Source organism: Thalia democratica, chromosome 4, assembly GCF_965202585.1.
Source record: "Thalia democratica chromosome 4, ktThaDemo2.hap1.1, whole genome shotgun sequence".
NCBI lineage: Eukaryota > Metazoa > Chordata > Thaliacea > Salpida > Salpidae > Thalia > Thalia democratica.
In genome coordinates, this window is record NC_139168.1 from 64,379,212 (window position 1) to 64,393,131 (window position 13,920).

At 25.6% G+C, this 13,920-nt stretch overlaps 1 protein-coding gene across 1 annotated transcript; it reads left to right on the plus strand.

The window, feature by feature from the left end:
* Positions 1-1,113: 1,113 nt before the first annotated feature.
* Positions 1,114-12,327, plus strand: LOC145833548 (alpha-(1,6)-fucosyltransferase-like). The gene is made up of 10 exons (XM_082940715.1): positions 1,114-1,254; positions 1,901-1,944; positions 2,190-2,373; positions 3,808-3,916; positions 5,936-6,164; positions 6,866-7,100; positions 10,697-10,894; positions 11,169-11,298; positions 11,811-11,909; positions 12,073-12,327. The coding sequence occupies exons 1-10, from the start codon at positions 1,133-1,135 to the stop codon at positions 12,325-12,327; spliced, it is 1,605 nt and encodes a 534-aa protein (XP_082796841.1). The 5' UTR covers positions 1,114-1,132.
* Positions 12,328-13,920: the final 1,593 nt, after the last annotated feature.

A 13,920-nucleotide genomic window follows, 5' to 3' on the forward strand; every position in this document is an offset into this window, starting at 1 on the left:
AGTATTACTTTACTAGACTACAAAAAACAGTCGATACTTATCTGTAATTAGTTTGTACACTTGTTATTTTATATTAGTGAACATTTATTTTTATTCAGGTTTATTTTTAAAAGCTAAAATAAAAATCTGCACTTCATGTACAAAAGTATATAAATTTTACAACTTTTAAATCTAGAAGAAAAATAGTCAATTTCAAATTAGCAATAACAATGAGTTTTAAGTTAAATTTTAGAACATTTAAACATAAATATAACATGAGAGCACTAATTAACTAAACAAGGATAATGATAGAAATATTTTGATTATTCATTATCCTTGTTTAGCTAATTAGAGCTCTTATCTTTTGTTATGCAAACTTATTAGACAAACAAGGATAATGAATAATCAAAATATATCGAGCAAACAAGCTAAATATATTTTAGCTAACCCTTATCAACTACTTTTTTTTATAAGCTGATTTTGAAAATAAATATTGAGCAAGTAAACAGTTAAAGGTTTCATCAGAAATACTCCATTATTGAAATAAATCAAAAGTAAATAGAGATAGGTTGGCAGTTTATAATTACATAACTATAAGTTATAAACTCAAAAAAAATCACTTAACAAAATAAGCAAAATTTTATTATTATTTTCTAATGAAACCTATAACAGTTTTACTTTCTCAAAATTCATTTTAAAGTTAGATTCTAATGAAAGTATTTGTTAAGGGTTAATTTTCTTAATTTCATCTAAAAGTTTGTATAGCTAATTCTTTTCTTGCTGTGTGAAATTAAGGGTGTTATTTTTTTTGTATGCAAGATGAGATCACGTGTTATAAGTTTCAACTCAAAGTGTTAAACTTTATTTCAAAAGTTTTTTTTTTATACAGTGTTTTTAAAATATTACTTTATTAGACTATAAAAATACAGTCGATACTTATCTGTAGTTAGTTTGTACACTTGTTATATTATATTTTTGAACATTTCTATATTGGTTTATTTTTGAATGCTAAAATGAAAATTTGCACTCTATGTATAAAAATATATAAATTTAATGATTATTTTAAACTAAAAATAGAATAGTTAATATCAATTTTTTAATAACAACGAGCTTTAAGTTGTGTTTTACAATATTTAAAATCTAATCAAAAAAAATGCAAGTCAAAACTTCAAGGAGAATTAATTCGAATATTAAAAGACTTGTTATACCTTTCCTAATATGCTTGTCATTCGTATGCTACTATTTGACAAACAAGTCATCAAAAGGAATTTTAATGTAAGTTTTGTTTCAATAGTTCTACCTTTAAGTTAAATATATGACTTTAAGTTAAAAAACGTCTTAAATACTGTAAGTAAACATAAAATTTAATTAATTTAAACAACATTTAAGTAGGATTAATACAACTAAAAACTGTACAAAAATTCAAAGGTGAATTGAGACTGGTGTATTAGTGTTTTGTACAAAAGTCTTTATATTTATTTATAAACAACTACCGTGCGTAATAGTTTAAAAAAATAATGCATATTTTAAACTTTATTAACTGTAGTATTACTTTTAATAGAATGTTAAAATATAGATTTTAAATTTAGGACAATATGCTGATTAAAAATGACAAGGCAACTAATTTATCCCTTTAAAATGAAAGTTGTTTTTCATTAACACTCATGTATTTTTAGTCAAAAGTAAAGAACTTTATTTAAAACTATTCGTTATAATTAATGTACTAATAAGTGTCATAAAATTTTATAGGTAGTTATTAGTCAAACTAGCTGGTATTTAAATATAAGTTTAATGAAAAAAATAAATATTTTTATTTGTAACTCCTGGGACGTAAGTTAATAGAAAGAGTTTTTTTTTTCTTTTATTCAAAGTTTCTTTTTTTTTTTTCAACATGCATAACTTATACACGTTTTATATACAGAAATGAGAACACCTACCTGAAATTCAACAAAAACCTTCTAAAAGGTAGGTTTTTAAAAAAAAATTGTTTTCTATCAGTCTTAATTTTTATTACAAAAAATCATCTTCACTACTCTAAACTCTAAAACAATTAAAACTACACGAGTAGTTTAAATTTTTAGACCAGCATTTTATAACTTTTTGAATTAAAATATTAATATCAGTACAATGATAACTTAACTTATTAAAAAAACAGTTGCCTTACTTACTACAGCTTGCCAACTGTGTTTATTGTCATTGTAAATTTTCAGATGTCAACGTTCAAACAAGTCACGATGATAAGCTGAGTAGCAACGCAAACCACAAAACAGATAATCAGATAGAAACTGAATACATGATGAGAAAAGTGAACAACGATCTGAAGGAGCTGTTTTATTTCGTTCACAACAACAACCAAAAAAGTGATTTTTTGGAAAAATTCGACATGCAATTGAGGTTTAGCAAAAAACAATATTTAACTATTTATATCACCTAACAATTTTTTTTGTTAACTTTGTTAAACGTAGATTTTCTAATCAAAAACAGTTTCCTTCAAAATAATTCAATAAACGTAAAATTGAATAACTTGATATTTTTTTGACCAGCTTTGTTAATACAAATAATACATATAAATTTTATTATTTAAAACCTTGTATACTGTTTAACATCAAAACTCGTTTATTTTTGTACGTTTTTAAAGTAGCAGACTATTGAACAGTTTATATAACTTTACAGAGTCAAAATAAATTCTATATTTGAGTTTTTCAGCTTAAGTATGCCTATACGGATAAAAATGTTTTTTTATGCTTCAGATATAACTATTACATGTTAAAATATGTCATCAAAAAAACTATTTACACAATAAAGCTTTTATTTCTTTAAATATCAAATTACTGGTTTGATAACAAAGGAGTTTCAAACTTAGTTTAATAACTGGCCTTATTAAACCACAACTCAAACATCAAAAACAATTGAAATTGAAAGTGAAAATATCGCTATTTTGAAAAAAAATTCAAAAATTTAAAACTAAATAGCAAAACGTGTTAAAATAAAATTTATTTTTAGTTGATCACTTTTTTGGTTTTTTTGATATTTTTCCAAGTTTTCTGCACAATTTACAATAAAAATTGTTCAAACTTCAGTTAAACCTTTTCAGAAAGAACTTTGAAAAGACTAGTAAAAACAAACAAGAACTAGTGAAACATATTTATTAATTTAGTGTTAGCTGAAAATAGTTGAATTGTAAATAGTTTATTACTCCGAATAAAATAAAATTATAAATTTTGAACGATGTGGTAATTATACAAAAACTTTCAATCAATATTTTTCAAAAAAAAAGATATATGTTTTACTATCAGTTTATTACATTTGAAAAATTTAATTCTTAAGTCAATAAGAAAAATATTCAAACATGTTTGATAACTTTTTTGTTTGAAATACTTATCTAAAAATATTCAAACAAAAGTTGTATTTTATTTAAAATAATTTTATTTTTTTTTGTTTAAATGTTTTTGGGTTTTTTACTGTTTTGTTGAAGTCGTAGTCTTTTGAATAATATTACAAAATGTATTTTAAAAGTATAAAGTCTAACATAAAATTGTAAAAGTTTACAACATTTTTATTTTTAGCAAAATTTTTAAAGTTTAATAAACTTTGTTTATGTTTTAAATAATTGCAAAATTTAGTGCTTGTTGTAACAAATTGTTATACTATATTTATACTTAATAGGCATGTAAACTATACTAATTGAAATAAAATAAAACAAAACGAAAATCAGTCTAATAAAAAAACTACCATGTGGTTTTTTTGACTTTTAAGCTTACCATTTTAATTTTCAGTTTACCTTTAAATATTTTTTTTAGTTTAGCGCTAAAATTAACAATTTTCTAGTGCTGCTACTGCAACGGTTGAAGAATTAATAGAAAAAGAAAGTATGTGGAAGAAAGAAGAATTGCAAAAACTTAGCAAGATTGTACAAGACAAAATACATAGTATCCAAGTAAGTGTCGTTGAATAATATTCATCATGAATATTTTATTAAATGAATGTTGTTAGTTTGAAGTTTTAATCATTTTTACGATCATTTAGCAGTTTTCCATCTCATTTTTCTAATATTTACAATGTTTAAATCAATATATTGTACGGTATAGTGTATTAAAAATCAATAAGTAGAGATATCTTGTTTTTAGAGGAGAATAGTATAGTTTTTTTTTTGTTAGTAAACAAAGTTTCGCTCGATGAGCTCATCAGTACTGACTATCTATTTGAATAAATATTCAATGCAAATATTGATGAGCTCATTGAGCGAAACTTTGTTTACTGATAACAAACTTAAACTAATAATTTATATATATTCTCCTCTAGAAGTAGTGATCTCTATTTATTACTTGTATTTACTGATTAAAAGTTTAATAAACAATTTATATGTTTAAACTATCTTTTGTACCAAAACTTATACAATATATTAAATATTTAAAGTAAAAAATACTTTTAAAGTTTTCTACTAATAATAAAAGAAAGACTTAGGTAACAAAATGTGATAAAGCCGTTAAACAAAACTTGTTTGCTGTTACTTTGAACCTGTTCAAAATGTGTATTCAAACGTATTGTGTGCTGTCAAGGTAACGTTTTTTGTTGTCGAGCGAACAAAAAAGATCGTTTTCTTAGGATTTTAAATGAATTATTGAACTTTAGCATTTCAAAATTTGCACACAAGTTTGTTCTAGGTTTGTCAAACAGTTTAACTGATAATTTTAGTTTAAACTTGTAATAAACCAGTACAAAAGTTTTTGTATAGTTTTTTTTGTGTGTTTTTGTTTAACCTTTACTTAACAAACGACATAGAAACAGCTGTTATTTTATACTGCGTCGAAAATTAAGTTGTAAATGTTAAACAAAAGTTTAGTTACTTCTTATGAAAACTCTAAAACAACAAGTTGAACAATTTTTTTATTGCCAACGTATTCTTTACACAAATAAGTTTATGACAGTACAAATACAATATTAAGAATTTAACAAATTACAAAACAACAATACTTCAAATCAAGCGCAAAAACCCTTTTTGTTTATAGCAAGTTTCACTCGCAAAAGTTTTCATTTTAGCACAGACGTTTACATTTAAATTTTATACTACAGTAACCTCTCGCTTATTTACGCACATTGTGTCCACAGAAAAAGTGCGTAAAGATATGAGAGATCGTAAAGAAACGAGAGGTACCAAATATACTCACTATAATGGCTGTTTTTTAATATTGCTTCTAGTTAAAAGCAGACTGGGCACTTTCCCACTTTTAACTATTTGTTTACTTCATTTATAAAAATGAAAACAACAGATAAAACTATACATATATTAAAAAAAAGGATTTGAATTTCTTTAAAATAATAATAATACGAGTAGAAATAATTTTACTATTTTAATAATAAGTAGAAATTATCTTTATCTTTATTTATATGTGACATTTATATTCTATTCTACTCAGCAAATTCAATTTATAATTAAGCATTTCTTTACATTTATAACATGTGTTTATTAATATATAGGGCAAGACTGCTGTATTATTTCTTTGTGTTAAAAACTCTCATTATTTCATTATACTTTCATTATTAAACACAGTCATGTTTATTTCAGAATTTCGATTTAATCTCTTATTGTTAACAAAATTTCTGATATACTGAGGTATAACTAAATGTTTATCAATTAGTCAAGGAACATAAATTAACAAAGTCTAAAGATATAGAGAGGTGTGTTAGCATTCAAAAACATATTTTAATTCAAAAATATACTTTAAACCTAATTTGTGCAATATATCAAAAAGAATTAAAAATTTTATTTTCTGAATTTTATAGAATTCTGAAATGCGTAACTAAACGAGAAAGCGTAACGTCACGAGTGCGTAAAGATCCGAGAGGTTACTGTACTTAATTTTTCATTACTTAGAACTAAACGTACATGATAGTTCAAGTGTTGTTACTGAACTTTTACGTATGAAAGCGTTGAAACTAAAATTTCTTTCAACAGAACCCACAGAACTGCACTATTGCGAGGCGCCTGACCTGCGGACCCCAGCAGACCTGCGGGTTCGGGTGTGTCGCGCACTGGATGCTGTACTGCTTCATGATCTCGTTCGGCACCGGTCGCACCTTCGTGCCTAGCAACGGGTTTTTGAAGGACTACAGCCAAGAAGGGTGGTCGGCGGCGTTGCTGCCTCTGAGCGAAAGTTGCCGGCATTTGGATAAAGTTGAAACTGGTTTGTTGAAAAGTTGTTCGCGTGTTTTGGGTTTGTTGTTTTAATTGGAACGGCAGCTCAAAAACAAAACACACAGCGATAAGTCTCAGAAAAATAAGTTTTTAACATAGTACTTGATACATTAAATAAGTTCTTTACTCACCAAAAGCAACATTTAACTATTTTATTTATGAGCTGTTTGGTTAGTTCATATTAAATTGTGGTTTAACGGTTTTTAAGTATTTAAACACAACACTTAACTTTATTACTAAGCACAAAAAATAAATATTCAATGAGCTCAAATATATCTTGAATGTCTTTTTTAATGTTAAGCAAAAACTAAATTTTTTTCACACATAGTAAAAATTCCTTTTTAGTTTACTTAGTTTATAACATTTAAATGCGGCTTGAGATAAAGCTTAAGTATATTTTACACTAGCTTAACTTTTACTAATAAAACATTATTATTATTATTATTATTATTATTATTTTATTACTTAAATATAAAATTACAAGTTAAACTAGGAAGATTTGTTTAGAAATGTAAACAATACCTATTACAATAAATTAATAATAAATTAGTAAAGAGTTTACCGTTTTAAAAGCCCACTTTAAAAGCGTTATAAGTAAGCGTGTAAAACCAATCTGTGCTTGATAAATTAAATTCGTTGAAAAACTAAGGTTTTTTGTTTAATAAAAAGTCTAACAGTTTAATTTATAAGGAAATGAAGACGAAAATGTAGTTTTTGAACTGCCGCCACACGGAAATTTCGCCGATCATCCCCCTCATACGCCCATCGATGTACCGGCTGATATTTTGAGCAAGCTGGAAAAACTGCACGACGCCCCTGCCCTCTGGTGGATGGGCCAGTTCCTGATGTACATGATGAGACCCAAGAAGAAGTTACAGGAAAGAATAGATAAATTGACCGCGAAAATTAAACATCCGTTTGTCGGGTGAGTGTTTTCTGTTCGTCTTAAGCAAAAAATATATCTATAAATCAGGGTTTCCCAAAGTGGGCGATATCGCCCCCCCTGGGGGCGATTTTAGTAAGTCGGGGGGCGATAATTAGTAAGGGGGCGAAAAGGGGGCGATTTTAAAATTTTGGGCTGTCATAAAATTTTTAATTTTTATCTTGCTATGTTACTAATTTTAGCTGGCTATCAAATATTTGACCTGAGATAAAACTTAAACAAAAAAGCTTATTTTTTTATGCAAAGTATAGAGAAAAAAATCAAGTACTTATGACTCCTACTTTCAAGTAAATTACATATTTTCATTTATATGTTTTTTTATTTGACAATTACATAGATCATAGACGATCGGAATCCCTTTCACCACTTTATAAGCTGAAATATATGTTATTTGTGATCATAAATGGTTTGTAAAAATCTATGTTATCTATTATCAACTATCACATCCTGACATTTTCAATTGTTTTTTGAAAAGTCTTTAAGTTAGACTAAGAAATAAAACTATACAGGGCTACCAATTTACCTAAAAACCTGGAATTTGACAATTTAGGCAAAAAAAAAAACCTAAAAAATCTGGAATTTTTAACAATTTCAATATATTATATAGTAAAATTTTGATTTGACACAAAAAAGATATCATATAGATAAAAATATGGATCCCTTCGAGGCAGATCTTTTTGAAGTAAACGACGTACAGGAAACCTCCTCAGACTTACAAACTAACCTTGAACTTAAAGAAATAACGAACGATATGAAAGCTTTTGGACTCAACAAAAAATAAGGCAAAAGTATTTAATAATTTGAGAGGAATTTACATTGTTGTTTTTAGTTTTTCCTTCTAGCTATATTGTTGAAAAAAACTTTCAGTTCATTATCAACATCATGAGCAAAAGTTCTAATCTAGATATTTGTAAAGGAGGCTTTATTTTACTGATTAAGATTCAGATTAAAACAAAACTTGCAAGCAGTCTTGAACCTCATCCTTCACATTGTAATAGACTTCAGTAGCAGACATTATTTTATGAAAGTTATTTTATTTTATTTGATCTTTTAAAATACTTCTTATTTGAACTGGTTTGAAATGTATTTAAAAAGTCTTTTTATAATAAAAAATTTATTAAGTTATTTATTCTACAACAGGTTTGAATAATACCTAATAAATATTAATTACGGTAGACTTCCTCTTGATTTCGCAATTTTTACCCAAAAAAACTGCAAATTTATATTTTCATAAATTCAACTTAAATAAAGTTTATTACTAACTAAGTATTAAAAAAACAAAAAATACATAATATTATTACTTATATAGATTTATATTTTTTTAATGAATGTTCATTTTATGTTTTAGTTAATTTCATGTTTATTCAAAACGTTATTGCATATAACATATTTATATTTATCATTTTGTAAAAAAATTGGTAATAATTTTTGAGTTTGCACTTTTTTATTTTGTCCAAAGTGCGATTTCAAGCGGAAGTCTACTGTATTTATTAAATGGTTTATGTTTTAAATCTGTTAATAGTTTTATTTTGACTTGGTTAATTTTGTAGTTTATTTTTGTCGTTTTATAAAAAACTAAAAGATTTTATAGCGTACTGATAAAAGTATTTGTTTGAAAGAAATTTATTTGACATATTTTTGTTATTACTTGTTTAATCTGTATAAATAAAATCTTGATAACCATAAAAATTTTTATTTCAATTTTTTTTTTGGTTTTAAATGAGTATAGATTTGAAGTCTCTATTTGAAATGACTTCAAATTTTTCATTTAAAAGATTCTTAAACTCAATTTTATTTTCCAACTTTATTTATTATTGTTAAAAATCTATATATTAAGGAATTTTAAACTATTAATACAACTGTTTTTTGTTTTATCTTAATTTTTAATATATTAACAGTTAGATTGTGTTGTTTATTTTAATAGTTCAACACTAGCTTTTAGTTTTTCACTACTTCTGGTAAATTATTATAGGCTAATAACTAAGGGCTTAATTAAGTTACTTAGTAATAACTTCTAAATGTCCGAAATTCGTTATATGAGAGATTATTAAAATGTCAGGTTTCAGTTAATATTTCAGATCGGTAGCGTACGGTTAAGATCCAGTCAAATTTCGATCCGCTAAACAATTTGAAAACTACTTGTGCACAACAAAAAAAAATTGATACTTAATATTTTAAAATACACTTTCAATTTGGTTTTCAGTTCACAATAGTATTTCCTAGATCACAATAATACTAAATCATTTTATTACTATTTTGATCGAGTTGTTTGATTTTCTTATATGTTATTTTATTAAATTATGCAGCCCGCAGTTACATTTTTTTAATGAGTTGAAACTAGAAAATATTTTTTAGTAAATATTATTTGCTCGTTACAAAAGTTGTCCACCACTACCCTAAAAGTTTCATTAGTTTCAAAACAATTCATATTTAAACAGGATCGATTACAGATTACACAAGGCTTTTTAATAATAAAGTATTTTAATACACTTTACTGGGCGTATAAGAAAACAACTGTAACTTATTTTCTCAAGCCCTGTAAACTACTTTGAAAATAGCAACAAAAATGCTTGCATAAGAAATACCAGACTAAATTACATTTCAAACACAACTTTTTTGGCTCAAAAGTTTGTACTCAAAAACTACTTTGTAAAATCGTAGGGGCAAATATTTTTCAAATTTCTGAAAAGGGGGCGATTTAGTAAATGAGTTTGGGAAAGCCTGCTATAAATGTTAACTATCTTTTTTATTTAATCTTAATTAAACATTGTAAGATTTCTAATGTGTTTTTTTGGAAAGAAGTATATTAAAGTAGTGGGTAAGTAAGTATAATTTATTTATTTAAAACTTCTTTCCTTTCTTTTAAACTCTTAAAAACCTATAAAGACGTATTTTTTTGTAAGTTTCAAAGTTTTTTGATACACTTTAAGGGTAAAACATCATCAAAGTATAAATTCTGCTTTAATTTAGCTTTTTTTTCAAAATTTTTAAGCTAGTTATTAGTACATAGCCAGCTTATTGTTTACACAAGCTAAAATAAAACACCCAAATTTGTTCAAATTAAAATAACCTAATGTTTATTTATAGGACATAGAAGAAGTTTTTCTGTTTCAGCTAAAACTTCGCGAGATTCAAATGAATAGTTTTTTCTTACATAATTTAACATCAGTTCCTTTTGTATTTACTACAATTTTATTCATTGTCACCGTCAAAATAACTTAAAGCCTTTTTTTTTAAACTTTATACTATAACTATAACTATATACTATAAAAGTGTTATACTATAACCTAGTTTGTATACCTAGTTTGTACTTATTACTTAGTTTGTAAAACAAGTTCTTGAAAGAATAAATTCATTAAAATGTTATACTTAAAGCAACTAATTTGTATGAAAAAAACATTGGTTTGATCAAACATAGAGTTTTTAATAATAAAAACTTTGTTATCAATTACCAATGAGACTTTGTATACATTTTCATTTATGCAACAATAAATGAGTCATTGCTTAGTTTTTAGGTAAAATATTTTACAACATAAGTAGCTCAGTCGAACCTGCTTAACATCAAAGTACTTTTGTAGTTTACATGTCCGTAGAACTGATAAAACTTTGAACGAAGCAAAAGCCGTAGATATTGACCAGTACATGTTGCATGTAGAAAAATGGTACAGAGATTATCAGTTTAAACTCAATGCTAATGGTATTACAAACGAGAAGATCACTAAAAGAGTGTTTTTGGCTACTGATGAAAAGTCCATAATTTCTGAACTAGAGAAAAAGTAACTTTAATTTTTTATGTAAATATGTAATAATGTAAAATTATTTTATCTAAAAAACTATAAATAGTTTGTCAGCTTCTTTGAGTGTACTAGCTAAAAATAAAAATATTTTTCTAAAAGGTGGTAAAATATTTTCAAGTTCACTGCCAAATTAGTTCAATAAAATAATATGTTTTCATTTCAAATATTATAAATTTACCACCTATTTGTACTTAAACAACATAAGTATGTTTGTTCGGACTCAAATTTTAATTCTAAACAAAAATTACAATAGTTATTCAGAATACGAATTTATTACTGATGAAAATTACCAAAGACGTAGTGACAGCGGATTGGAGCAAATAGTAAGCGACATAGAAATTCTTTCGCAATCTGATTACGTCATTTGCACTGCGTCATCTAATGTTTGTTTGAACTTTACTACACTGTTTATGAACTTACACTTAACTGAAAATGCGTGTGTTTACCGTGATGTGCATAGGTTTTAAACAAATAATTGAATATTTTTTACGGTAAATTAACTAATTTGAATGTATTTTTTAGAAGTTTGTTACAAATTTGTTCTAATATTATGTATGATGTGTTAGTTAATGTTTTTTTACTTACATTTTCATCTACAAAAGCTTAACAAGTTTTCTAATACCTATCATGATATGATATCTACCATGAAGTATGTGTTACAACTCGTAAGGACCAAATTTTACAACATGAAGTCAATTATATTAAGTTTTAATTTTAAAAATTATTTTAATTTTTTTTCGCATAAATATTGATATTCTTATTAACAAACTTTTTTTTCAGACATAAATGCAGGTCTAGTTTAAAGTTGGATTAGTAAATCAAGTACTTATTAAAATTTTTCTCATTTAATTTTACAAGGTTTGAATAAAATAAAATATTTTTGATATCTTCACAGATATGCAGGATGGTGTATGAGCTGATGCAAACTTCAAACGAGGCCGACTCCTCCTCAAAACTTCAATCGCTTGACGAAGAGTACTACTACTACATTCAGGTTAAATTACTAAAAGTATACAAGTAAAATTATAACTACTAGATCTAGATAAAAATTAGGGAAAGTATCGAAGTAAAATCACCTTTAAAAAGCTTAAGTTTGTTTCCTAAAATAAAGTAACTAAGTAAACTCAAATAAAAATAATAGTTATTAATCCATCCAGGGCTGGTTTGTTTCAACCAACCGGGTCGCTGTGTTCGACCACCGACCAATCGGCAGTGAGGAAATCGAGTTGAAGGTCGGTGACGTCATAACCATCCCTGGGGTGGCTTACGGTAAGAGGAAGACGAACCTGCTGACGGGGTGGTCGTTGGGGCGGAACGCGAGAACGGGGAAAACCGGAATTTACCCGTCGCACAAAAGTTTTGACACGAGGCGTTATGAAAAGAGGTGGTACAGGAACACCAACATTTATTGATTGTAAAACAACAAGAGTTTTTAACATTTTTTTTCAATGGTTTTATATGGGCGAGTATTTATTAAGTTTAATTGGTGATTTTTATTCTGAAGCATTCCATTTGCAGTTGTGCTTGTTTAGTGAGATTAAAGTAACGTTTTTTGACGATTTTTTAGAAAGTTAAAATAAAAATGAGTACAATAAAAATGCTCCGTTTTATTTAAGTACTACTGAATGTACCTGGTTAATTTTTGATTTATCAGTATGAAGAAAACGGCGTTTTTATGCTATTTTTTAGGTGGTATTTTTTTATTTTATTTGTACTATTTAGCTGTATAGTTTTTTATTTATATGTGTAAACTATTTATTATATGCTATTTGTTTATCAAAATCATAGTAAAGTTTAGTTTGAAATTTTTGAAATTTTGCTCTAGTTTGTACAATTTATATAATACAGTTTATGTAAATGTATTTATAATCTAACATTTTAAATAGAGTTAGAATACTTTATCTAATTTTTTTTTCTATCACTACTTTAGATTTTAAAGAAATAGAAGTATAGTTTCATACATTCAGTTTAATATAACTTTGGTATGCCTTTAAACTAACGTATTGGCTTATAAATTAAAAATGTTTTATTAATAACAAGCTTTCAAAAATAAAATATATTAAAAAAAACATATAGTCTTAGTATATGCAAGAGTTTTCAAATTTTTGTTTTACGTTTAAAAGTATAAATTGATTTTCTGTTTTGTGATAATAAAAATTTACCTTATTAAGAATTTTTCTATAAAATAAGAAAGTTTTTGTTAAGTTTTTTTTAATATAAATGGATATTATTTATATAGAAAACTTAATTTTTTTCAGTTTTCATTATTTGTAAGCAGCTTTAAACCAGTTGTAAAATATATGACTGTATTTTTTTAAATGCATCATCATATTAATTTACTAACAAAAATATTTCATATCCTTGTTTAAATTTTCAAATCTAAAGTTATAATTTAAATTAACGACTAGCTACAATACTTCTGTTTTAGTATTAGTTTATACTGAGTTAACATGGAGTTACCTGATTACCAACATAGTTTTCTTAGTTTAGTTTAGAACATTTTTATAATAACAACCTAAGTACACATGTTTTCATTTCAATCTTATCATAAATAGTTAATTTTTACTCCGTTCTATAACTAAAATGTGTGGTTTAACTTTTATTAGTTTATTACGTCTGTTATGTAACGTTTATTAAGAAATAATTATTAAAAGAAGGTTACTGATTAATAGAAAGTAGTTATTTTGGTTTTGACTTCCTAGTTTTAAATCTTTGTGTAATCCAAAACTTTTTAAGTCCGAAACTAAGTTATTAAAAATAAATTAGTTTATTAGTTTGAAAAAAGCAAAGTTTTTTTTGTTATATTTCTTATTTTTTAAGTAGTAGTTTGTGTTGTCTATGTATTTTCTAACTTTATTTTTTTTTTTTTTATTAACTAATGTTACTTATTAATTATTTGTTAAATTATTTATAAAAATCATAGTACCGTTTAACAGTAAATCTTGAAGTTTTTCACAAGTTTGAAATCTTTTACAACTGGTACAAATTCGCTACTAGATAATATG